At 46.7% G+C, this 27,666-nt stretch overlaps 1 protein-coding gene across 1 annotated transcript in view; it reads left to right on the top strand.

Annotated features, from left to right (window-relative positions):
- The window catches only part of tmem63c (transmembrane protein 63C), a 191,600-nt gene that overhangs the window by 113,540 nt on the left and 50,394 nt on the right, over window positions 1–27,666 (top strand). Inside the window, exons 14-15 of the mRNA XM_068038420.1 lie at window positions 15,168–15,254; window positions 19,079–19,144. Of these exons, the coding sequence (XP_067894521.1) occupies window positions 15,168–15,254; window positions 19,079–19,144 (153 nt within the window). The remainder of the gene's footprint in view (window positions 1–15,167; window positions 15,255–19,078; window positions 19,145–27,666) is intronic.

The following is a 27,666-nucleotide window of genomic DNA, read 5'->3' as shown; positions in this document are numbered from 1 at the left end:
CTCAGTAGCCGAGTCCTCAAACGTCCTTTCTGTCGCTGTAATACTCTCCTTGATTAACAATGCCACACCCCCCCCTCTTTTACCATCTTCTCTGTTCTTACTGAAACATCCAAATCCCGGAATCTGCAACATCCATTCCTGCCCCTGCTCTACCCATGTCTCTGAAATGGCCACTACATCGAGATCCCAGGTACCAACCCATGCTGCAAGCTCACCCACCTTATTCCGGATGCTCCTGGCGTTGAAATAGACACACTTTAAACCAGGTTCTTGCTTGCCAGTGCCCTCTTGTGTCCTTGTAACCATATCCCTGACCTCACTACTCTCAACATCCTGTACACTGGCACTACAATTTAGGTTCCCATTCCCCTGCTGAATTAGTTTAAACCCCCCCGAAGAGCACTAGCAAACCTCCCCCCCAGGATATTGGTACCCCTCTGGTTCAGGTGAAGACCATCCTGTTTGTAGAGGTCCCACCTACCCCAGAAAGAGCCCCAATTATCCAGGAAACCAAAACCCTCCCTCCTGCACGATCCCTGCAGCCACGTGTTCAACTCCTCTCTCTCCCTATTCCTCGCTTCGCTATCACGTGGCACGGGCAACAACCCAGAGATAACAACTCTGTTTGTTCTCGCTCTAAGCTTCCACCCTAGCTCCCTAAATTTCTGTCTTAAATCCCCATCTCTCTTCCTACCTATGTCGTTGGTGCCAATGTGGACCACGACTTGGGGCTGCTCCCCCTCCCCATTAAGGATCCCAAAAACACGATCCGAGACATCACGAACCCTGGCACCTGGGAGGCAACATACCAACCGTGAGTCTCTCTCGTTCCCACAGAACCTCCTCCTATCTGTTCCCCTAACTATGGAGTCCCCAATGACTAATGTTCTGCTCCTCTTCCCCCTTCCCTTCTGAGCAACAGGGACAGACTCTGTGCCAGTTATCTGTACCCCATTGCTTACCCCTGGTAAGTCGTCCCCCGCAACAGTATCCAAAACGGTATACCTGTTGTTGAGGGAAACGGCCACAGGGGATCCCTGCACTGCCTGCTGGTTCCCTCTCCTTCCCCTGACGGTAACCCATCTACCTACTTCTTTTACCTGAGGTGTGACTACCTCCCCATAATTCCTCTCAATAACCTCCTCCGCCTCCCGAATGATCCGAAGTTCATCCAGCTCCAGTTCCCTAATGTGGTTCTCGAGGAGCTGGAGTTGGGTGCACTTCCCACAGATGCAGTCAGCAGGGACACTCTTGGCGACCCTTACCTCCCACATTCTGCAGGAGGAACATGCAACTGCCTTAACCTCCATTCCCACTATTCCAAATTCCCAACAAATCTACTGAAAAACCAAAAAAAACAAAAAGTCAAAACTTGTTAGGTTAGCAATCCAACGGACAGAACTTCCTAAATAAAAAGCTTACCTTATCAACACACCAGAGTCCTTTTTTTATGGTTAGAGGAGGAGGGTGGGTGGGAGACACTACACGTGTAGTGTCTCGGGTACAGCCACCACACAAATATATACCTTTTTCCTTACCCAGCAGTCCCCTGGTCCTCCGAAAACAAAAGGGAATTCACTTTTAAACTTACGCTGAAATTGACTTCACAGCTGTAAGCCCGTTCACGCACCTCCGTTGCTATCCACGCTGCAGCCACCGAAACAAAGGGTCGTAATCGACAAATGTTTGTGAATGGAAAGCAGCTTCCAGTGGCATTCCACAGGTAGTTACAGGCCGGTGAGTCTAACATCAGTGGTTGGGAAACTATTGGAAAAAGTTTTGAGGGACAGGATTAATCTCCACTTGGAGAGGCAAGGAATAATCAGGGATAGTCAGCATGACTTTGTCAGGGGGAGATCATGTCTGACTAACTTGATTGAATTTTTTGAGGCAGTGACAAAATGTGTAGATGAGGGTAAAGCAGTTGAAGTCTACATGGACTTCAGTAAAGCTTTTGATAAGGTCCTGCATGGGAGATTGGTGAAGGTAAGAGCTCATGGGATCCAAGGCAATTTGGCAAATTAATGAGGGGCATGGATAGGTTAGATAGGAAAAAACTTTTTTCCTTAACAGAGGGGTCAATAACCAGGGGGCAGAGATTTAAGGTAAGGGGCAGGAGGTTTAGAGGAGATGAGGATTTTTCCACCCAGTGGGTGGTTGGAATCTGGAACGCATTGCCTGAAGAGGTGGTGGAGGCAGGAACCTTCACAACATTTAAGTAGTATTTAGATGAGCACGTGAAACACCATAGTATACAAGGCTGCAGGCCAAGTGTTGGAAAATGGGATTAGAATAGTTAGGTGCTTGATGGCCAGCACAGACATGAGGGCCAAAGGGCCTGTTTCTGTGCTGCATAACTATGACAGGGCTCAGTGTTGGGTCACTTGCTGTTTGTGGTATATATCAATGATTTGGACTTAAATGAGAGGCATAATTGGAAAATTTCTGATGACAAAAATTGGCCCTGTAGTTGATAGTGAAGAGGATAGCTGTAGACTCCAGAATGATATCAGTGGTTTGATTGAGTGGGTGGAAGAGTGGCAAATGGAATTCAATCCAGAAAAGCATGAGGTAATGCATTTGGGGAGATGAAATAAAGTGAGGGAATACACAATAAACGAGAGGATATTGAGACGGGTAGAAGAGAGACCTTGGAGTGCATGTCAAGAGGTCCCTGAAGGTGGCAGGACAGGTAGATAAAGCGAAGAAGGCAGATGAACTTAGAGCTTGGATTAGTACTTGGAACTATGATGTTGTTGCTATTAGAGACTTGGTTGAGGGAAGGACAGGATTGGCAGCTAAACATGCCAGGATTTAGAAGCTTCAGGCAGGATAGAGGGGGATGTAAAAGGGGTGGGGGAGTTGCATTACTGGTTAAGGAGAATATCACAGCTGTACTGCAGGAGGACACCTTGGAGGGGTCATGCAGTGAGGCAATCTGGGTGGAGCTCAGGAATAGGAAGGGTGCAGTCACGATGTTGGGGGTTTACTACAGGCCTCCCAACAGCCAGCAGGAGGTAGAGGAGCAGATATGTAGACAGATTTTGGAAAGATGTAAAGGTAATAGGGTTTCAGTGGTGGGTGATTTTAACTTCCCCTATATTGACTGGGACTCACTTCGTGCTAGGGGCTTCGATGGAGCAGAATTTGTAAGGAGCATCCAGGAGGGCTTCTTGAAACAATACGTAGAGAGGCCAACTAGGGATGGGGCCGTACTGGACCTGGTATTAGGGAATGAGCCCGGCCAGGTGGTCAACGTTTCAGTAGGGGAGCATTTTGGGAACAGTGACCATCAATCTACAAGATTTAAAGGTACTTGTGGATAAGGATATGAGTAGTCCTCAGGTGAAGGTGCTAAATTGGGGGAAGGCTAATTATAACAATATTAGGCAGGTACTGAAGAATTTAGATTGGGGGCGGCTGTTTGAGGGTAAATCAACATCTGACATGTGGGAGTCTTTCAAACGTCAGTTGATTAGCATCCAGGACCAGCATGTTCCTGTGAGGAAGAATGATAAGTTTGGCAAGTTTCGGGAACCTTGGATAACGTGGGATATTGTGAGCCTAGTCAAAAAGAAAAAGAAAACATTCGTAAGGGCTGGAAGGCTGGGAACAGACGAATCCCTTGAGGAATATAAAGACAGTAGGAAGGAACTGAAGCAAGGAGTCAGGAGGGCTAAAAGGGGTTATGAGAAGTCATTGGCAAACAGGATTAAGGAAAATCCCAAGGCTTTTTATATGTATATAAAAAGCAAGAGGGTAACCAGGGAAAGGGTTGGCCCACTCAAGGACAGAGAAGGGAATCTGTGTGGAGCCAGAGGAAATGGGCGAGGTACTAAATAAGTACTTTGCATCAGTATTCAACAAGGAGAAGGACTTGGTGGCTGATGAGCCTAGGGAAGGGAGTGTAGATAGTCTCAGTCATCTCATTATCAAAAAGGAGGAAGTGTTGGGTGTCTTGCAAAGCATTAAGGTAGATAAGTCCCCAGGGCCTGATGGGATCTACCCTAGAATACTGAGGGAGGCAAGGGAAGAAATTGCTGGGGCCTTGACAGAAATCTTTGCATCCTCATTGGCTGCAGGTGAGGTCCCAGAGGACTGGAGAATAGCCAATGTTGTTCCTTTGTTTAAGAAGGGTAGCAAGGATAATCCAGGAAATTATAGGCCGGTGAACCTTACGTCAGTGGTAGGGAAATTAGAGAGGATTCTTCGGGACAGGATTTACTCCCATTTGGAAACAAATGGACTTATTAGCGAGAGGCAGCATGGTTTTGTGAAGGGGAGGTCGTGTCACACTAATTTGATTGAGTTTTTTGAGGAAGTGACAAAGATGATTGATGAAGGAAGGGCAGTGGATGTTATCTATATGGACTTCAGTAAAGCCTTTGACAAGGTCCCTCATGGCAGACTGATACAAAAGGTGAAGTCACATGGGATCAGAGGGGAGCTGGCAAGATGGATACAGAACTGGCTCAGTCATAGAAGACAGAGGGTAGCAGTGGAAGGGTGCTTTTCTGAATGGAGGGATGTGACTAGTGGTGTTCCGCAGGGATCAGTGCAGGGACCTTTGCTCTTTGGAGTATATATAAATGATTTGGAGGAAAATGTAGCTGGTCTGATTAGTAAGTTTGCGGACGACACAAAGGTTGGTGGAGTTGCTGACAGTGATGAGGATTGTCAGAGGATACAGCAGGATATAGATCAGGTGGAGACTTGGGCGGAGAAATGGCAGATGGAGTTTAATTCGGACAAATGTGAGGTAATGCATTTTGGAAGATCTAATGCAGGTGGGAAGTATACAGTAAATGGCAGATCCCTTAAGAGTATTGACAGGCAGAGAGATCTGGGCGTACAGGTCCCCAGGTCACTGAAAGTGGCAACGCAGGTGGATAAGGTAGTCAAGAAGGCCTACGGCATGCTTGCCTTCATCAGTCGGGGCATAGAGTATAAAAATAGGCAAGTCATGCTGCAGCTGTACAGAACTTTAGTTAGGCCACACTTAGAATATTGCGTGCAATTCTGGTCGCCACACTACAAGAAAGACATGGAGGCTTTGGAGAGGGTACAGAGGAGGTTTACCAGGATGTTGCCTGGTCTGGAGGGCATTAGCTATGAGGAGAGGTTGGAAAAACTCGGATTGTTTTCACTGGAACGACGGAGGTGGAAGGGCGACATGATAGAGGTTTACAAAGTTATAAGCAGTATGGACAGAGTGGATTTTCAGAAGCTTTTTCCCAGGGTGGAAGAGTCAGTTACTAGGGGACATAGGTTTAAGGTGAGAGGGGCAAAGTTTAGAGGGGATGTGCAAGGCAAGTTCTATACACAGAGGGTGGTGAGTGCCTGGAACTTGCTGCCAGGGGAGGTGGTGGAAGCAGGTACGATAGCGACGTTTAAGAGGCATCTTGACAAATACATGAATAGGATGGGAATAGAGGGATACGGACCCTGGAAGTGCAGAAGGTTTTAGTTTAGGCAGGCATCAAGATCGGCACAGGCTTGGAGGGCTGAATGGCCTGTTACTGTGCTGTATTCTTCTTTGTTCTTTGAAATGCTTTCCTTTATTGGAAAAGGTATAGAATTCAAAAGCAGGGATGTAATGCTGGAACTATAAAATGCTGCTTAGGCCACAGCTGGAGTATTGTGTGCAGTTCTGGTCACCACAATACAGGAAGGACATAATAGCTCTGGAAAGAGTAGAGGAGATTTACAAGAATGTTGCAGCCAAGAGGAAAGATTGGATCGGCTAGGGTTGTTTTCCTTAGAACAGAGGAGGCTGAGCGGTGACTTAATCGAGGTGTACAAAATTATGAGGAGCCGAGAGAGTAGACAGGAAGGACCTGTTTCCTCCAGTGGAGAAGTCAATTACCAGGGGGCACAGATTTAAGGTGATTGGTAGAGAGGGTGGAGTGTCTGGAATTCACTGCCAGCAATGGTGGAGGCAGAAACCCTCAATTCTTTTAAAAGCGTACCTGGACATGCACCTGAAGTGCTGTAACTGGCAAGACTATGGACCAGGTGCTGGAAGGTGGGATTAGATTGGGCAGTGTTTATTTTTTTATTTTTTTGGCTGGCATGAACATGACAGGCTGAATGGCCTCCTGTGCTGTAATTTTTCTATGGCTCTGTGATTGCACAATGTTCAGCACCATTTGTGACTCCTCAGATACTGAAGCAGTCCATGCAAAAATGCAGCAAGACCTGGACAATATCCAGGCTTGGGCTGATAAGTGACAAGTAACATTCACACCACACAAGTGCCAGGGAATGACCATCTCCCCTTGACATTCAATGGCATTACCATCGCTGAATCCCCCACTAACATCCTGGGGGGGTTACCATTGACTAGAAACTGAACTGGAGTAGCCATATAAATAACATGGCTGCAAAAGCAGGTCAGAGGCTAGGAATCCTGTGGCAAGTAACTCACCTCCTGACTCCCCAAAGCCTGTCCACCATCTACAAGGCACAAGTCAGGAGTGTGATGGAATATTCTCCACTTGCCTGAATGGGTGCAGCTCCAACATCATTCAAGAAGCTCGACACCATCCTGGACAAAACACCCCATCCCTCCACCATCGACGCAGCGACAGCAGTGTGTACCATCTTCAGGATGCACTGCAGCAATGCACTAAGACGCCTTAAACAGCACCTTCCAAACCCCTGACCTCTTCCACCTAGAAGGAAAAGACTAGCAGATGCATGTGAACACCACCACCTGCAAGTTCCCCTCCAAGCCACACACCATCCTGACTTGGAACTATATCACCATTTCTTCAAAATCCTGGAACTCCCTTCCTAACAGCACTGTGGGTGTATCTACCCCACATGGACTGCCATGGTTCAAGAAGGCAGCTCACCACCACCCTCTCAAGGTGAATTAGGGATGGGCAATAAATGCAGACCAAGCCAGCAATGCCCACATCCCAAGAACGAATAAAGAAAAAAATAGAAGTTGCCCTTCAGCCCATCGAGCCTGCTCTGCCATTCAATACAATCATGGCTGATCCACTTCAATGCCTTTCTCTATCCCCACCCCCCCCCCACGATCCCCATATCCTTTTATATCTCATTTGTAATTGGAAATTTGTCAATTTCTGCTTTAAACATACTCAGTGACTGAGCTTCCACAGCCCTCTGAGCTAGAGAATTCCAAAGATTCACAACTAAGTGTAGAAATTTCTCCTCAATGTCTGTCCTAAGTGGCTTCCCCCTTATTTTAAAATGGCGTCCCCTGGTTCGAGACCCAACCAGGCGAAACATCTAAACTGCATCTAACCTGTCTATCCTTTTAAGTATTTTGTAGATTTCAATGAGATCACCTCTCATTCCTCAAAACTCTCGAGAATACAGGCCCAGTTTCCCCAATCTCTCTTTATAGGACAGTCCCACCATCCCAGGAACAAATCTGGTGAACCTTCATTGCACTCCCTGTCAATATCCTTCAAGGTAAGGGAACCAAAACTGCACACAGTACTCCAGGTGCAGTCTACCCAAGGTTCTATATAACTTGAAGCAAGACTTCACTACTCCTGTACTCAAACCCTCTTCCAATAAAGGCCAACATACCATTAGCCTTCTTAATTGCTTGCTGCACCTGCATGTTAGCTTTGTGACTTATTGATGAGGACACTCAGATCCCTTTGTACTACTATACTTTCCAATCTCTTACCATTTTAAAGAAATACTTTGCACATCTGTTCCTCTTACCAAAGTGGCTAACCTCACATCTTTCCACATTATATTCCATCTGCCATGTTCTTGCCCACACACTAAGTCTGTCCAAATCCCCTTGAAGCCGCTTTGCATCTTCCTCACAACACATTCCCACCTAGTTTTGTATCATCCACAAACAGATGCGAGGGAACACCACCACCTGCAAGTTCCCCTCCAAGTCACACACCATCCTGACTTGGAACTATATCGCCGTTCCTTCACTGTCACTGGGTCAAAATCCTGGAACTCCCTTCCTAACAGCACTGTGGGTATACCTACCCCACATGGACTGCAGCGGCACAAGAAGGCAGCTCACCACCTTCTCTGGTGAATACATGCTCTCCTGGCCAGTGATGGCCACATCCCATGAAACGAATAATAAAAAAAATTACATTTGGTTCCCACATCCAAATCATTGATAAGTGAACAGCTGGGGCCCCAAGTACTGATCCCTGCAGTACCCCACTAGTCACAGCCTGCCAACATGAGAATGACCCTTTTATTCCTTCTGTTTTCTGCCTGTTAACCAATCCTGAATCCATGCCAGTATATTACCTCCTATCCCATATGCTTTAAATTTTACTAACCAGCTGTGAGATGATCAAAAGCCTTCTGAAAATCAAAGTATACCACATCCAATGACTCCCCTTTATTAATTCTGTTAGTAACATTCTCAAAAAACCCACCAGGTTCGTCAAACATGATTGCTTCATAAATCCATATTGACTATGCCAAATCATGTTATCATCATCATCCAAGGGTCCATTTATCACATCCTTTAGAATAGATTCTAACATTTTCCCTCCTTCTGATGTAATGCTGACAGGTCTGTAAAATCTGGTTTTCTCTCCCTCCCTTCTTAAATAATGGGGTGACATTTGCAACCTTCCGATCTGCAGGAACCATTCCAGAATCTATAGAATTTGGGAAGATGATCACCAATGCATCCACTATCTCCATAGCTACCTCTTTCAACACCCTGGGATGTAGAATATCATATCCTGGGGACTTATAAACCTTCAGCCCCATTAAATTTCTCCAATATGACCTTCTTACGAATACTAATTTCCTTCAATTCCTCATTCTCCCGAGTCCCTTGGATCTCTAATTCTGGGAGATTTCTTGTATCTTCCTCAGTGAGGACAGAGGCAAAGTAATCATTTAGCTTCTCTGCCATTTCTCTGTTCCCCCCCATCATAAATTCTCCTGACTCTGCCTGTAACAGACCCACATTTGTCTTATCCAAAGAACACAAGAACTAGGAGCAGGAGTAGGCCACTCAACCTCTCGAGCCTGCTCCGCCATTCAATACGATCATGGCTGATCTCATCCTGGCCTCAACTCCACTTTCCTGCCCGTTCTCAGTAACCCTTCAACCCTTTACTAATTAAAAATCTAATTCCTCCTGAAATTTACTCAATGTCCCAGCATCCACTGCACTCTGGGGTAGTGAATTCCATAGACTCACAACCCTTTGAGAGAAGTAATTTCTCATCTGTTTTAAATCTGCTACCCCTTATCCTAAAACTATGACCTCTCGTTCTAGATTGCCCCACAAGAGGAAACATTCTCCACAGACTTTGTCAATCCCCTTAATCATCTTATATTCCTCAATTAGATCTCCTCTCATTCTTCTAAACTCTACAGAGTAAAGGCCTAAACTGCTCAATCTCTTCATAAGACAAACCCCTCATCTCTGGAATCAATCTAGTGAACCTCATCTGAACTGCCTCCAATGCAACTACATCCCTCCTCAAGTAAAGGGAACAAAACTGTACGCAATACTCCAGGTGCGGTCTCACTAATGCCTTGTACAGTTGCAGCAACACTTCCCTACTTTTATACTCTTTTAGCAAAGAATGCCAAAATTCCATTTGCCTTCCTTATTACCTGCATATTAGTTTTCTGAGATTCATGCACGAGGACACCCAGTTCCCTCTGCACCGAAGCACTCTGAAGTTTCTCTCCATTTAGATAATTTACCTTTCTATTCTTCCGAATAAAATGGATAACCTCACACTTATCCATGTTTAACTTCTTTGGCCTCTTTATCTCGAGAGACAATGGATACGCGCCTGGAGGTGGTCAGTGGTGTGGAGCAGCGCCTGGAGTGGCTATAAAGGCCAATTCTAGAGTGACAGGCTCTTCCACAGGTGCTGCAGAAAAATTTGTTTGTCGGGGCTGTTACACAGTTGGCTCTCTCCTTGCACCTCTGTCTTTTTTCCTGCCAACTGCTGTCTCTTCGACTCGCCACACTTTAGCCCCGCCTTTATGGCTGCCCGCCAGCTCTGGCGAGCACTGGCAACTGACTCCCACGACTTCATGTCGCGTCTGCAGACGTCTTTAAAGCGGAGACATGGACGGCCAGTGGGTCTGATACTAGTGGCGAGCTCGCTGTACAATGTCCTCAGTACCTTGCTCTATGGCAGCGAGGCCTGGACAACGTATGTCAGCCAAGAGCGACGTCTCAAATCATTCCATCTTCGCTGCCTCCGGAGAATACTTGGCATCAGGTGGCAGGACCGTATCTCCAACACAGAAGTCCTCGAGGCGGCCAACATCCCCAGCTTATACACACTACTGAGTCAGCGGCGCTGGAGATGGCTTGGCCATGTGAGCCGCATGGAAGATGGCAGGATCCCCAAAGACACATTGTACGTTTAACTCCATCTGCCAAATTTTGGGCCATTCACCTAACCTGTCGCAGATGACAAAGATTGGCCGAGTGGTTAACAGTGAGGTTGAGTGTCTTGAGTTACAGGAAGATATAGGCGGGATGGTCAAATGGGCAGAAAAGTGGCAGATGGAATTTAACCCTGAAAAGTGTGAGGTGATACACTTTGGAAGGAGTAATGTGACACGGAAGTATTCAATGAATGGCCTGACACTGGGAAGTTCTGAGGAACAAAGGGACGGCACAGTGACGCAATGGTTAGCACTGCAGCCTCACAGCTCCAGGGACCCGGGTTCGATTCTGGGTACTGCCTGTGTGGAGTTTGCAAGTTCTCCCTGTGTCTGCATGGGTTTTCTCCGGGTGCTCCGGTTTCCTCCCACAAGCCAAAAGACTTGCAGGTTGGTAGGTAAATTGGCCATTATAAATTGTCACTAGTATAGGTAGGTGGTAGGGAAATATAGGGACAGGTGGGGATATTTGGTAGGAATATGGGATTAGTGTAGGATTAGTATAAATGGGTGGTTGATGGTCAGCACAGACTCGGTGGGCCGAAGGGCCTGTTTCAGTGCTGTATCTCTAATCGAATCTAAAAATGTTTGTCCACAGATCTCTGAAGGCAGAAGGGCAGGTTAATAGGGTGGTGAAAAAGGCATATGGGACACTTGCCTTTATCAATCAAGGCATAGATTACAAAAGCAGGGAGGTCATGTTGGAGTTGTATAGAACTTTGGTAAGGCCACAGCTGGAGTACTGTGTGCAATTCTGGTTGCCACATTATAGGAAGGATGTGATTGCATTGGAGGGGGTGCAGAGGCGATTCACCAGGATGTTGCCTGGGATGGAACATTTAAGCTATGAAGAGAGGTTGGATAGGCTTGGGTTGTTTTCACTGGAGCAGAGAAGACTGAGGGGTGACCTGATCGAGGTGTACAAGATTATGAGGGGCATGGACAGGGTGGATTGGGAGAAGCTGTTCCCCTTAGTTGAAGGGTCAGTTATGAGGGGTCACAAGTTTAAGGTGAGGGGCGGGAGGTTTAAGGGGGATTTGAGGAAGAACATTTTTACCCAGAGGGTGGTGACAGTCTGGAATGCCCTGCCTGGGAGGGTTGTAGAGGCAGGTTGCCTCACATCCTTTAAAAAGTACCTGGATGAGCACTTGGCACGTCATAACATTCAAGGCTATGGGCCAAGTGCTGGCAAATGGGATTAGGTAGACAGGACAGGTGTTTTAATGCATCGGTGCAGACTCGATGGGCCAAAGGGCCTCTTCTGCATTGTGATTCTGTGAACCTATCCATTTGTAAATTTCTTTTATTTATTGCAACTTACTATTCCACCTATTTTAGTGTCATCTGCAAATTTGGCTATAGTACCTTCTATCCCTGCATCCAAGTCATTAATATAGACTGTAAATAGTTGGGGCCCCCCGAGCACCCCACTAGTTACATCTTGCCAACCAGAAAGAGACCCATTTATCCTGACTCTTTTCTGCTGGTTTGCCAATCCTCTGTCCAAGAGAATAAATTGCCCCTAACCCCATTTGCCCAAACATTTCCTTTTTTAAAAAAAAAATGTTCCTGTAGAAGATTTTACAGTCTTTAACTGTTTGTTTTTTGCCACTTTACATTCATATTCTATTCTCCCTTTATCAGTTTTTTGTTCCTCCTTTGCTGTATTCTAAAATCCTCCCAATCATCTGCTTTGCTACTATTTCTGGCAATTTCATAGTCCTTTTTTAAACTTTATACAACCCTTAACTTTGTTTGCTAGCCACGGTTGACTGCTTTTCCTTTTGGGTTTTTTGTGCTTTGAAGGAATGCTGTAAACTAATATTGCTTTAAAGACTATCCATTGCCTATGTATTGTCATACTTTTAATGTATTTTCCCAATCCACCTCAGTCAGTTTCCCCCTCAGTTTCAAATTCCCTTTGTTCAAATTTAAAACTTGGCTTCAGATTGAACTACCTTATGTTCAAACAGAATGTAAAATTCTATCATATTATGTTCACTCATCCCTAAAGGTTCTTTTATAACAAGATTATTAATTAGCCCTCTCAAATAGCCTGTTCTCTAGTCAGTTCAACATACTGCTCTAGAAAACCATCCCTAACACTCCAGATACTCTTCCTCCACAGCATTAGTGCTCATTAGGTTTACCCAGTCTATGTGCAGATTGAAATCACCCATGATTATTTTATTACCAATACTAACATGCTTCTTTGATCTCCTGATTAATGCCATGCTCTACACTACCACTACTGTTTGGTGGCCTATAAACAACACCTAACAATGCTTGCTACCCCTTGCTGCTTCATCTCCACACAGATTCCACAATTTGTTCTTCCGATCAGAGATCCTCCCTTACTAATGTACTGATCCCATCCCTCATCATTGCAACACCATCTCTTTCCTTTTTGCCGGTCCTTCCTAAATGTGGAATATCCTTGAATATTTGGTTCCCAGTCTTGGTCACCCTGTAGCCACGTTTCCGTAATGGCAATTAGATCATTCCCATTTACCTCCATTTGTGCCTTTAAATCTACCTTCTTGTGAATGCTGCGTGCATTCAGGTAGAGTGCCCTTATCTTTGTCTTTGACATTCTGTATTCTAAGAATAGTTGATACTCACTTTTGTTTTGCCTGCTACTTTTCTACTTCCTGTTACCAGCTTTACTTCCTTCCAACTTGAGCCTCAGGTTCCCAGCTCCCTGACAAGCTAGTTTAAACCCTCCTTAACAGCACTAAAATCTCCCTGCGAGGATATCTGTCCCAGTCCTGTTCATGTGTAACTCATCCATCTTGTACAGGTCCCACCTGCCTCAGAACCAGTCCCAATGCCTCAAAAATCTGATGCCCTCCCTCTCCAGCCACATATTCAATCAATCCTCCTATTCCTATGCTCACTAGCACATGGCAATGGGAGTAATCTTGAGATTACTGCTCGAGGTCCTGCTTTTTAATTTCCTTTTTTAAAAATTCATTCATAGGATGTGGGCGTCGCTGGCCAGGCCAGCATTTATTGCCCATCCTTAATTGCCCTTGAGAAGATACTGGTGAGCTGCCTTCTTGAACCACTGCAGTCCATTTGGGGTAGGTTTACCCACAGTGCTGTTAGGAAGGGAGTTCCAGGATTTTGACCCAGCGACAGTGAAGGAACGGTGATATAGTTCCAAATCAGGATGGTGTGTGACTTGAAGGGGAACTTGCAGGTGGTGGTGTTCCCATGTATTTGCTGCACTTGTCCTTCTAGTTGGTAGAGGTCACGGGTTTGGAAGGTGCTGTCTAAAGAACATTGATGAGTTGCTGTAGATGACACACACTGCTGCCACTGTGCGTCAGTGGTGGAGGGTGTGAATGTTTGTAGGTGGGGTGCCAATCAAGCGGCCTGCTTTGTCCTGGATGGTGTCGAGCTTCTTGAGTGTTGTTGGAGCTGCACCCATCCAAGCAAGTGGAGAGTATTCCATCACACTCCTGACTTGTGCCTTGTAGATGGTGGACAGGCTTTGGGGAGTCAGGAGGTGAGTTACTCACCTCAGGATTCCTTGCCTGTGACCTGCTCTTGTAGCCACGGTATTTATATGGCTATTCCAGTTCAGTTTCTAAATTATGTTTTCAGGACCTCATCTTTCTTCTTACTTATGTTATTGGTCCTAATGTGGACCACAACCTCTGGCTGTTCACCCTCCCAAAGAAGGATGTCCTACAGCCACTCCATGACATCTTTGACCCTGGCACCAGGGGGGGTAACACACCATCCTAGAGAGTTATGTTTACTGCCGCAGAAGTGCCTGTCTGATCCCGTCACTATTGCTCTTCCACTCTTCTTCCTCCCCTCCTGTGCAGCTGAGCAACCCGTGGTGCCACAGACTTTACTCTGGCCACACTCCATGGAGGAGCCATCACCAGTATCCAAAATGGAAAACCGATTAGCAAGCAATATAGACTCAGGAGACTCCTGCACTGCCTGCCTGGTTCTTAGACTGGCTGGCTATCACCCATTCCCTCTCTGCCTGCATACTCCTAACCTGCAGTGTAACCACCTCCCTAAATGTGCTGTTCACATAGCCCTCTGCCTCATGGATGTGGAGCAGTGACTCCAGCCACCGCTCGAGTTCCAAAACCTGGAGCTCAAGCTTCTGCAGCCAGCAACACTTCCTGCAGATGTATTCATCCAGGACACATGGTGCATCCATGACTTCCCACAGGATGTACATTCCACTTAGTTAAGCTGACCTGCTATACCATAACTTTACAAATTATTTATTACAATTAGAATAAGTAGAATAACTTACCAGTCACTCACCAATAAGCTTCTTCCCCTACACCAAAGTAGAGGGCAACTACCAGAGGCTGAAGAAAGGTAAACCAAGAACAAACAAATCAATCACTCACTACATTCACAGCAGCACCGAGGAAGCCCTGCTTTTATAATTTCTGAAAAACAACTGATTCAAGTTTCTGAAAACCAGTTTAAGCCAGCTACCTAGGTAACTAGCTTCAGCTGCTCGAAGAGAGCTTGTATACCCCTGTTTTAAGGCTGAAATAAAACTTAACTTCTCTTCACTTAAGGAGTAATTTTTAATTAATTGCTAAATTGAAGAAAAACTGGACTTTAGATAGAAATTAACCCTTAAAACTCCCTCTCAGCAGACTCACCAGCTCTCAGTGCAGACACTTATTAAAGGTGTACACACAACATGCCCATCATGCAAAGTTCCTGAGGCATTATTTATATTGAGGGCTGGATATTGATTCTTCTTCTTGATTTTGTTGTTTCAGGTCGACTGCGAACCAAGTGACGATGCACAAGTGTTATTTCTTCTTGGTTTTCATGGTGATCATTCTGCCATCATTGGGCCTGACCAGGTATTGACTCCGTGACCGTGTCTCGTTTGTGCATTGAGAGCAAAGCAACACTAGCCAATGAGACAAAAGACGGCTGTTGCTGGAGATTCATTTTTCTTTCCTGTAGCAATGAATAAGGAGATCTTCTGTAGAATCCTTGAATTGCGAGTCAGGACGGTGCATAGCACACTCAGCATGACTGAATCTCAGTGACTCAGCCCTGAACTCACATCTTTCTTTAGTTTCTCTCCTATCTCCCCTCATGCCCTGTCTGAGCTCATCTTCTCCATTGGACCCACCTCCTGCTCCTTCGATCCTATTCCCACTAACCTGCTGATCACCCAACCTCCCTTCCTGGTCCCCATGTTAGTCAATATTGTAAATGTTTCTCTTTCTCTCTCTCTCTCTTTTGAATCTGCCATCATCACCCCATCCTCAAAAGCCAACCCTTGACCCCATCGCCCTTGCAAACTTCTGTCCCATCTCCAACCTGCCTTTCTTCTCAAGTCCTTGAACGTGTTGTCACCTCCCAAATCTATTTCCATCTTTCCCGGAACTCCATGCTTGAATCCCTCCAATCAGGTTTCTGCCCCTGCCACAGCTCTTATCAAAGTCACAAATACATCCTGTGTGACTGTGACAAAGGTAAACTTTCTCTCCTTGTCCTTCTCGACCTGTCTGCAGTCTTTGACACGGTTGACCACACCATCCTCCTCCAACACCTCTCCACTGCTGTCCAGCTGGGTGGGACTGCTGTCAGCTCGTTCCAATCTTATCACTCTAATCATAGTCAGAGAATTACTTGTAATGGCTTCTCTTCCTGCTCCCGCACCATTACCTCTGGTGTCCCACAAAATTCTATCCTCAGCCCCCTCCTATTTCCCATCTACATGCTGTACCTCGGTGACACTATCCGAAAGCACAGTGTTAGCTTTCACATGTACATGTCCAATTAAATATTGGGAAGACAAGCCATTATTTTTGGTCCCTGCTCCAAACTCCGTTCCCTAGCTACCGACTCCATCCCTCTCCCTGGCAACTGTCTGAGATGAACCCAATCTGTTTGCAGCCTTGCTGTCACATTTGACCCCGAGTTGATCTTCCGACCTTATATCCATGCCATCACTAAGATTGCCTATTTCCACCTCCGTCACATCACCTGACTTCACCCCTGTCTCGGCTCATCTGCTGCTGAAACCATCATTTGTGCCTTCGTTACCTCTATACTTGACTATTTCAGCGCACTCCTGGCTAGTCTCCCACATTCTACTCTCTGTAAACTTGAGGTCATCCAAAACTCTGCTGCCCATGTCTTAACTCTCACCAAGTCCCGTTCACCTATCACCTCTGTGCTTGCTGACCTACATTATCTCCCGGTCAAATAATGTCTTGATTTTAAAATTCTCATCTTTGTTTTCAAATCCCTCCATGGCCTCACCCCTCCCCATCTCTGTAATCTCCTCCAGTCCCACAACCCTCCGAGATATCTGCGCTCCTCTAATTCTGGTTTGTTGGGCATCCCTGATTTTAATTGCTCCACCATTGGTGGCTGCACCTTCAGTTGCCTCGGCCCCAAGCTCTGGAATACACTCCCTAAACCTCTAGAACATAGAACAGTACAGCACAGTACAGGCCCTTCGGCCCACGATGTTGTGCCGACCCTTTAACCTACTCTAAGATCAAACTACCTACATACCCTTCATTCTACTATCATCCATGTACCTATCCAAGAGTCGCTTAAATGTCCCTGATGTATCTGCTTCCAGTACCACCGCTGGCAGTGCATTCCACGCACCCACCACTCTCTGTGTAAAGAACCTACCTCTGACATCTCCCCGAAACCTTCCTCCAATCACCTTAAAATTATGCCCCCTGGTGATAGCCCTTTCCACCCTGGGAAAAAGTCTCTGGCTATCCACTCTGTCTATGCCTCTCATCATCTTGTACCCCTCTATCAAGTCACCTCTCATCCTCCTTCGCTCCAATGAGAAAAGCAGTCCCTCAACCTTTCTTCATAAGACATGCCCTCCAGTCCAGGCAGCATCCTGGTAAATCTCCTCTGCATCCTCCCTAAAGCTTCCACATCCTTCCTATAATGAAGCGACCAGAACTGAACACAATATTCCAAGTGTGGTCGAACCAGGGCCTTATAGAGCTGCAGCATAACCTCGCGGCTCTTAAACTCAATCCCCCTGTTAATGAAAGCCAACACCCCATACGCCTTCTTAACAACCCTATCAACTTGGGTGGCAACTTTGAGCGATCTATGGACGTGGACCCCAAGATCCCTCTGTTCCTCCACACTGCCAAGAATCCTGTCTTTAAGCCTGTATTCTGCATTCAAATTCGACTTTCCAAAATGAATCACTTCACACTTTTCCAGGTTGAACTCCATCTGCCACTTCTCAGCCCAGCTCTGCATCCTGTCAATGTCCCTTTGCAACCTACAACAGCCTTCCACACTATCCACAACTCCAGCAACCTTTGTGTCATCGGCAAACTTACTAACCCAGCCTTCCACTTCCTCATCCAAGTCATTTATAAAAATCACAAAGAGCAGAGGTCCCAGAACAGATCCCTGCGGAACACCACTGGTCACCGAGCTCCAGGCTGAATACTTTCCATCTACTACCACCCTCTGTCTTCCATGGGCCAGCCAATTCTGTATCCAGACAGCCAAATTTCCCTGTATCCCATGCCTCCTTACTTTCTGAATGAGCCTACCTTGGGGAACCTTATCAAACGCCTTGCTAAAATCCATATACACCACATCCACTGCTCTTCCTTCATCAATGTGTTTTGTCACATCCTCAAAGAATTCAATAAGGCTTGTGAGGCATGACCTGCCCCTCACAAAGCCATGCTATCTCTAATCAAACTATGCAAATAATCATAAATCCTGTCTCTCAGAATCCTCTCCAGTATTTTGCCCACCACCGACGTAAGACTGACTGGTCTGTAATTCCCAGGGTTATCCCTATTCCCTTTCTTGAACAAGGGAATAACATTTGCCACCCTCCAATCATCTGGTACTACTCCAGTGGACAGTGAGGACGCAAAGATCATCGCCAAAGACACCTTTCCAAAATCTGCCTCCCAATCTGTTCCTCCGTGTCTCTGTTGCTATTGGGGGGTCTATAGAAAACTCCCAATAAAGTGACTGCTCCTTTCCTGTTTCTGACTTCCACCCATACTGACTCAGTAGACAAACCCTCCTCGACGAACTCCCTTTCTGCAGCTGTGATACTATCGCTGATTAGCAATGCCACTCCCCCACCTCTTTTACCTCCCTCCCTATTCCTTTTGAAACATCTAAACCCCGGAACATCCAACATCCATTCCTGCCCCTGTGATATCCAAGTCTCCGTAATGGCCTCTCTGCCTCACTTTTCTCCTTCTTAAAACCTACCTCTTTCACCAAGCTTTTGGTCATCTGACCTAATATCTCTTTATGTGGCTCTATGTTGTACTTTGTTTTATAATGCTCCTGTAAAGTGGCTTGGAACATTTTATTATATTAAAGGTGCTATGTAAGTTGTTGTTGTTGACTGAGAGCCTAGCTCCTACTCTGACGGGTCAGCTCTAAATCAGTTTATTGTTAATCTCTGTTCCACCTCTACCTCACTGAGGGTAGTAACCCAATCCCTCCCCCACACTGAGGACAATGACCCCATCCACTCCCTCATCCCTGCTCTTGGGTGCAGTGACCCCTCCCCTCCCCCCACACTGAGGACAATGACCCCATCCGCTCCCTCATCCCCGCTCTTGGGTGCAGTGACCCCTCCCCCACACTGAGGACAATGACCGCCCCCCACTGTAACTTTTGCCATTCTTTTGTCTTTCAGTCTTGATGTCTTTTTCCGCTGGCTGTTCGATATCCACTTTCTGGATGAAGCGGATATTAAATTCCAGTGAGTATTCCTAACCTATAATTGACTATAAATGTTTTATTTATTTGTGGGATGTGGGCGTCGCTGGCCAGGCCATTTATTGCCCCTCCCTAATTGCCCTTCAGAAGGTGCTGGTGAGCTGCCTTCTTGAACCGCTGCAGTCCATGTGGGGTAGGTACACCCACAGTGCTATCAGGAAGGGAGTTCCAGATTTTTGACCCAGCGACAGTGAAGGAACGGCGATGTAGTTCCAAGTCAGGATGGTGTGTGACTTGGAGGGGAACTTGCAGGTGGTGATGTTCCCATGCATCTGCTGCCCTTGTCCTTCTAGTTGGTAGAGGTCGCGGGTTTGGAAGGTGCTGCCTAAGGAGCCTTGGTGCGTTGCTGCAGTGCATCTTGTAGATGGTACACACTGCTGCCACTGTGCGTTGGTGGTGGAGGGAGTGAATGTTTAGGGTGGTGGAAGGTGTCGAGATTCTTGAGGGTTGTTGGAGCTGCACACATCCAGCCAAGTGGAGAGTATTCCATCACACTCCTGACTTGTGCCTTGTAGATGGTGGACAGGTTTTGAAGAGTTAGGGGGTGAGTTACTCGCTGTAGGATTCCCAGCCTCTGATTGATAAAGAGGTATTGGATAGGCTGGCTGTACTTAAAGTTGATAAGGCACGAGGACCAGATGAGATACTGAGGGAAGTGAGAGTGGAAATTGCAGAGGCACTGGCCATAATTTTCCAGTCTTCCTTAGATTCAGGGGTGGTGCCAGAGGAATGGAGAATAGCAAATGTTACACCCTTGTTCAAAAAAGGGTGTAAAGATAAATCCAGCAACTACAGGCCAGTCAGTTTAATCTTGGTGGTGGGGAAACTTCCAGAAACAATAATTTGGGACAGAATTAATAGTCACATGGATAAATGCGGGTTAATTAAGGAAAGCCAGCATGGATTTATTAAAGGAAAATTGTGTTTAACTAATTTGCTGCAGTTTTTTGAAGAGGTAATAGAGAGGGTTGATGAGGGTAATGCTGTTAATGTGGCGTTCTAAAATGTAGACTTTTAAAATGCATTTGATACAATGCTGCACAAAAGATTTGTGAGCAAATTTATAGTTCTTGGAATAAAAGAGACAGCAGCAACATGGATACAAAATTGGTTGAGTGACAGGAAACAGAGAGTAATGGTAAATGGTGCTTTTCGGGCTGGAGGAAGGTTTGTAGTGGAGTTCCCCTGGGACCAGTGTTGGGATCCTTGCTTTTCCTGATATCTATTAATGACCTAGAACTTGGTGTACAGGGCACAATTTCAAAATTTGCGGATGATACGAAACTTGATAGCATTGTGAACTGTGAGGAGGATAGTGTCGAACTTCAAAAGGACATAAACAAGTTTGTGGAATGGGTGGACAAGTGGCAGATGAAGTTCATCGTGGAGAAGTGTGAAGTGATTCATTTTGGTAGGAAGAACATGGAGAGACAATATAGAATAAAGGGTACAATTCAAAAGGGGCAAAAGGAGTGGGGTGTATATGTGCATAAGTCATTGAAGGCAGGAGGACAGGTTGAGAGTGCGGTTAATAAAGCATACAGTATACGAACATACGAATTAGGAGCAGGAGTAGGCCACTCGGCCCTTCGAGACCAAGGCGGACCTGCAAGGAGACAGGCACCAGCGAGCGGGAGTTCCAGCGGCTTAAAAGAGGCACACTCTCACAGGGACAGCGAGAGAGTTCCAAGACGGACGTCACAGTTCAGAAAGTGACACGTTGCAAGGGGAGGCAGCTGATTGGTAAGTAGGAACACGTGGGTAGTTCTACCCTATTTTACTACTTTCAGCAGCTGACGTAAAAGTAAAGGTAGGGATTTTAGATTGTAGTAGGTAGTGTTTGAAGTAACCTAAGGTCCCTATCGTAATTAGTACTCTAAGTTAAAGGGAGTAACGAAGGAGCTTAATCTAAGGCTAAGACATGACAGGAGAGCTCAGCCCCGTGGCATGCTCCTCCTACGCTATGTGGGATATCAGGAACACTTCCAGTGTCCCTGGCGACCATGTGTGCAGGAAGTGTATCCAGCTGCAGCTACTGGCTACCCGCGTTACGGAGCTGGAGCTGCGGGTGGATTCACTGTGGAGCATCCGCGATGCTGAGGACGTCGTGGATAGCACCTTTAGTGAGGTGGTCACACCGCAGGTAATGGCTGCAGAGGCAGAAAAGAGATGGGTAACCACCAGGAGGAGTAGTAGGCGCAGGCAGGTAGTGCAGGAATCCCCTGTGGCCATCCCCCTCTCAAACAGATATACCGCTTTGGATACTGTTGGGGGGGATGACCTCCCAGGGGAAAGCAGCAACAGCCAAGTTCGTGGCACCACGGATGGCTTTGCTGCACAAGAGGGGGTGAAAAAGAGTGGGAGAGCCATACTGATAGGAGATTAAATTGTAAGGGGAACAGACAGGCATTTCTGTGGCCGCAAACAAGACTCCAGGATAGTATGTTGCCTCCCTGGTGCTAGGGTCAAGAATGTCACGAAGCGACTGCGGTACATTCAGAAGGGGGAGGGTGAGCAGCCAGAGGTCGTGGTACACATTGGTACCACAATACAGGTAGAAAGGGGGTTGAGGTCCTGCAACAAGAATTTAAGGAGCTTCTTCTTCTTCTTTGGCCTCCTTGTCTCGAGAGACAATGGGTAAGCACCTGGAGGTGGTCAGTGGTTTGTGAAGCAGCGCCTTGAGTGGCTACAAAGGCCAATTCTAGAGTGACAGACTCTTCCACAGGTGCTGCAGATAAAATTGGTTGTCGGGGCTGTTACACAGTTGGTTCTCTCCTTGCGCTTCTGTCTTTTTTCCTGACAACTGCTAAGTCTCTTCGACTCGCCACGCTTTAGCCCCGCCTTTATGGCTGCCCGCCAGCTCTGGCGATCGCTGGCAACTGACTGCCACGACTTGCGATCAATGTCACAGGAAATCATGTCGCGTTTGCAGACGTCTTTAAAGCGGAGCCATGGGCGGCCGGTGGGTCTGATACCAGTAACGAGCTCGCTGTACAATGTGTCCTTGGGGATCCTGCCATCTTCCATGCGGCTCACATGGCCAAGCCATCTTAGGCGCCTCTGGCTTAGTAGGGTGTATATGCTGGGGATGTTGGCTGCCTCGAGGACTTCTGGGTTGGAGATACGGTCCTGCCACCTGATGCCAAGGATTCTCCGGAGGCAGCAAAGATGGAATGAATCTGCTAAGTAGCAGATTAAAAAGCAGGTCCATAAAGGTTGTAATCTCTGGATTACTCCCGCTGCCACGTGCTAGCGAGTATAGGAATAGGAGGATAGAGCAGATGAATGCGTGGCTGAGGAGATGGTGCAGGAGGAAGGGCTTTAGGTTCCTGGATCACTGGGTCTGTTTCTGGCAAAGGTGGGACCTGTAAAAGCTGCACGGGTTGCATCTAAACCGGAATGGGACCAACATCCTTGCTGGGAAGTTTGCTAGTGCTGTTGGGGGGGTTTAAACTAATTTGGCAGGGTGATGGGATACAGAGTGGAGGTACAGTAGGGGGGGATGCACAGTCAAATATAGAAGAGAAACTGAGTCAGTCTGGAAGGCAGAGCAAATATAGACCTGTTAAGGCACAAGCGAATAATGCAAGGCTGGATTGCATCTATTTTAATGCAAGGAGTCTTACTAATAAGGCAGATGAATTGAGGGCGTTGATTAACACATGGCATTATGATATTATTGCTATCACAGAAACATGGTTGAGGGAGGGACGAGACCGGCAACTCAATATTCCAGGGTATAGAATCTTCAGGCATGACAGGGCAGTGGGTAAAAGAGGAGGTGACATTGAACTGTTGATCAAGAGTCAATTACTGCAGTAAGGAGGGATGATATCTTAGAGGGTTCCTCAAATAAGGCCATATGGGTAGAACTGAAAAACAAAAAGGGGGCAATCACTTGGCTGGGAGTGTACTACAGGCCTCCAAACACTCAGGGAGAGATAGAGGAACAGATATGTAGGCAAATCTCTGAGAGGTGTAAAAATAATCGGGTAATAATAGTAGGGGATTTCAACTTACCGAATATCAACTGGGATAGTCTTAGTGCAAAAGGCTTAAAAGGAGCGGAATTCTTAAAGTGCATACAGGAGAGCTTTCTGAGCCAGTATGTAGAAAGTCCTACAAGAGAAGGGCCAGTACTGGACCTAATCCTAGGGAATGAAGCTGGACAAGGGGTAGAAGTGTCAGTGGGGGAACATTTCGGGGATAGTGCCCATAACTCTGTAAGATTTAAGGTAGTTATGGAAAGGGACAAAGATGGACCAGAAATAAAGGCACTGAATTGGGGGGAGGCCAATTTTAAGATGATAATATAGGATCTGGCCAAAGTGGACTGGGAGCAGCTACTTGTAGGAAAGTCTCCATCAGACCAGTGGGAGGTCATTCAAGGTGGAAATAGTGAGAGTTCAGAGCCAACATGTTCCCGTTAAGGTGAAGGGTAGGACCAAAACGTCCAGGGAACCTTGGATGTCAAGGGATATAGAGGATTGGATCAGGATAAAAAAGGAGGCTCATGGCAGATTCAGAGCGCTGAAAACAGCGGAGGCACTAGAGGAGTGTAGAAAGTGTGGGGGGGTGGGGGTGGGTACTTAAAAAAGTCAAGAAAAGAAAATCCTAAGGCATCTTATAAGTATATTAAGGGCAAGAGGATAACCAAGGAAAGAGTAGGGACCAAAGTGGCAATGTGTGTGTGGAGACGGAGGACAAAGGCGCGGTTTCAAATGAACAAAAGAACAAAGAACAGTACAGCACAGGAACAGGCCATTCAGCCCCCCAAGCCTGAGCCGATCTTGATGCCTGCCTAAACTAACACCTTCTGCACTTGCGGGGTCCGTATCCCTCTATTCCCATCCTATTAATGTATTTGTCAAGATGCCTCTTAAACGTCTCTATTGTACCTGCTTCCACCACCTCCCCCGGCAACAAGTTCCAGGCACTCACCACCCTCTGTGTAAAGAACTTGCCTCGCACATCCCCTCTAAACTTTGCCCCTCTCACCTTAAACCTATGTCCCCTAGTAACTGACTCTTCCACCCTGGGAAAAAGCTTCTGACTATCCACTCTGTCCATGCCGCTCATAACTTTGTCAACCTCGATCATGTCGCCCCTCCACCTCCGTCGTTCCAGTGAAAACAATCCAAGTTTCTCCAACTTCTCCTCATAGCTAATGCCCTCCAGACCAGGCAACATCCTGGTAAACCTCCTCTGTACCCTCTCGAAAGCCTCCACGTCCTTCTGGTAGTGTGACGACCAGAATTGCACGCAACATTCTAAGTGTAGCCTAATTAAAGTTCTGTACAGCTGCAGCATGACTTGCCAATTTTTATACTCTGTGCCCCGACCGATGAAGGCAAGTATGCCGTATGCCTTCTTGACCACCTTATCCACCTGCGTTGCCACTTTCAGTGACCTGTGGACCTGTACGCCCAGATCTCTCTGCCTGTCAATACTCCTAAGGGTTCTGCCATTTACTGTATACCTCCCACCTGCATTAGAGCTCCCAAAATGCATTACCTCACATTTGTCCGAATTAAACTCCATCTGCCATTTCTCCGCCCAAGGCTCCAACCGATCTATATCCTGCTGTATCCTCTGACAATCCTCATCACTGTCTGCAACTCCACCAACCTTTGTGTCGTCCGCAAGCTTACTAATCAGACCAGCTACATTTTCCTCCAAATCATTTATATATACTACAAACAGCAAAGGTCCCAGCACTGATCCCTGCGGAACACCACTAGTCACAACCCTCCATTCAGAAAAACACCCATCCACTGCTACCCTCTGTCTTCTATGACCAAGCCAGTTCTGTATCCATCTTGCCAGCTCCCCTCTGATCCCATGTGACTTCACCTTTTGTACCAGTCTGCCATGAGGGACCTTGTCAAAGGCTTTACTGAAGTCCATATAGATAACATCCACTGCCCTTCCTTCATCAATCATCTTTGTCACTTCCTCAAAAAACTTAATCAAATTAGTGAGACACGACCTCCCCTTCACAAACCAATGCTGCCTCTTGCTAATAAGTTTGTTTGTTTCCAAATGGGAGTAAATCCTGTCCCGAAGAATCCTCTCTAATAATTTCCCTACCACTGGCGTAAGGCTCACCGGCCAAAAATTTCCTGGATTATCCTTGCTACCCTTCTTAAACAAAGGAACAACATTGGCTATTCTCCAGTCCTCTGGGACCTCACCTGTAGCCAATGAGGATGCAAAGATTTCTGTCAAGGCCCCAGCAATTTCTTCCCTTGCCTCCCTCAGTATTCTGGGGTAGATCCCATCAGGCCCTGGGGACTTATCTACCTTAATGCTTTGCAAGACACCCAACACCTCCTCCTTTTTGATAATGAGATGACTGAGACTATCTACACTCCCTTCCCGAGGCTCATCATCCACCAAGTCCTTCTCCTTGGTGAATACTGATGCAAAGTACTCATTTAGTACCGCGCCCATTTCCTCTGGCTCCACAGATAGATTCCCTTCTCTATCCTTGAGTGGGCCAACCCTTTCCCTGGTTACCCTCTTGCTCTTTATATACGTATAAAAAGCCTTGGGATTTTCCTTAATCCTGTTTGCCAATGACTTCCCATAACCCCTTTTAGCCCACCTGAATCCTTACTTAAGTTCCTTCCTACTGTCTTTATATTTCTCAAGGGATTCGTCTGTTCCTAGCCTTTCAGCCCTTACGAACAAAGAACAGTACAGCACAGGAACAGGCCATTCGGCCCTCCAAGCCTGCGCCGATCTTGATGCCTGCCTAAACTAACACCTTCTGCACTTCCGGGGCCCATATCCCTCTATTCCCATCCTATTCATGTATTTGTCAAGATGTCTCTTAAACGTCGCTATCGTATCTGCTTCCACCACCTCCCCTGGCAGCAAGTTCCAGGCACTCACCACCCTCTGTGTAAAAAACCTGCCTCGCACATCCCCTCTAAACTTTGCCCCTCGCACCTTAAACCTATGTCCACTAGTAACTGACTCTTCCACCCTGGGAAAAAGCTTCTGACTATCCACTCTGTCCATGCCGCTCATAACTTTGTAAACCTCTATCATGTCGCCCCTCCACCTCCGTCATTCCAGTGAAAACAATCCTAGTTTTTCCAACCTCTCCTCATAGCTAATGCCCTCCAGACCAGGCAACATCCTGGTAAACCTCCTCTGTACCCTCTCCAAAGCCTCCACGTCCTTCTGGTAGTGTGGCTTCCTTTTTCTTTTTGACGAGGCTCACAATATCCCGCGTTATCCAAGGTTCCCGAAACTTGCCAAACTTATCCTTCTTCCTCACAGGAACATGCTGGTCCTGGATTCTAATCAACTGACGTTTGAAAGACTCCCACATGTCAGATGTTGATTTACCCACAAACAGCCGTCCCCAATCTAAACTCTTCAGTTCCTGCCTAATATTGTTATAATTAGCCTTCCCCCAATTTAGCACCTTCACCCGAGGACTACTCTTATCCTTATCCACAAGTACCTTAAAACTTATGGAATTATGGTAACTGTTCCCGAAATGCTCCCCTACTGAAACTTCGACCACCTGGCCGGGCTCATTCCCCGATACCAAGTCCAGTACGGCCCCATCCCTAGTTGGACTATCTACGTATTGTTTCAAGAAGCCTTCCTGGATGCTCCTTACAAATCCTGCCCCATCGAAGCCCCTAGCTTTAAGTGAGTCCCAGTCAATATAGGGGAAGTTAAAATCACCCACCACTACAACCCTGTTACCTTTACATCTTTCCAAAATCTGTCTACATTTCTGCTCCTCTACCTCCCGCTGGCTGTTGGGAGGCCTGTAGTAAACCCCCAACACAGTGACTGCACCCTTCCTATTCCTGAGCTCCACCCATATTGCCTCGCTGCATGACCCCTCCGAGGTGTCCTCCCGCAGTACAGCTGTGATATTCTCCTTAACCAGTAATGCAACACCCCCACCCCTTTTACATCCCCCTCTATCCCGCCTGAAGCTTCTAAATCCTGGAACATTTAGCTGCCAATCCTGTCCTTCCCTCAAGCAAGTCTCTGTAATAGCAACAACATCATAGTTCCAAGTTCATCTGTCTTACCTGTTATACTTCTTGCATTGAAACAAATTCTCTTCAGACCACGTCCTGCTGTTCTCCGCAACATCTCCCTGCCTGCTCTTCCTCTTAGTCTTACTGGCCTTAGTAATAGTTCTTTTCATCTGTGTTCACTATGGAGAAGGACGATGTAGGTGTAGCGATCTGGGAGGGGGATTGTGATATACTTGAACAAATTAACATTGAAAGGGAGGAAGTATTAGCTCTTTTACCGGGCTTAAAAGTGGATAAATCTCCAGCCCAGATGAGATGTATCCCAGGCTGTTATGTGAGGCAAGGGAGCAGATTGCAGGGGCTCTGACACAAATTTTCAAATCCTGTCTGGCCACAGGAGAGGAGCCAGAGGACTGGAGGACAGCAAGTGTGGTACCATTATTCAAGCAGGGTAGCAGGGATAAACCAGGTAATTACAGGCCGGTGAGTC

This window comes from Heterodontus francisci, chromosome 9, assembly GCF_036365525.1.
Source record: "Heterodontus francisci isolate sHetFra1 chromosome 9, sHetFra1.hap1, whole genome shotgun sequence".
Lineage (NCBI taxonomy): Eukaryota > Metazoa > Chordata > Chondrichthyes > Heterodontiformes > Heterodontidae > Heterodontus > Heterodontus francisci.
The sequence above is the reverse complement of the archived record's forward strand: the minus strand, read 5'-3'. Positions and strand labels throughout refer to the sequence as shown.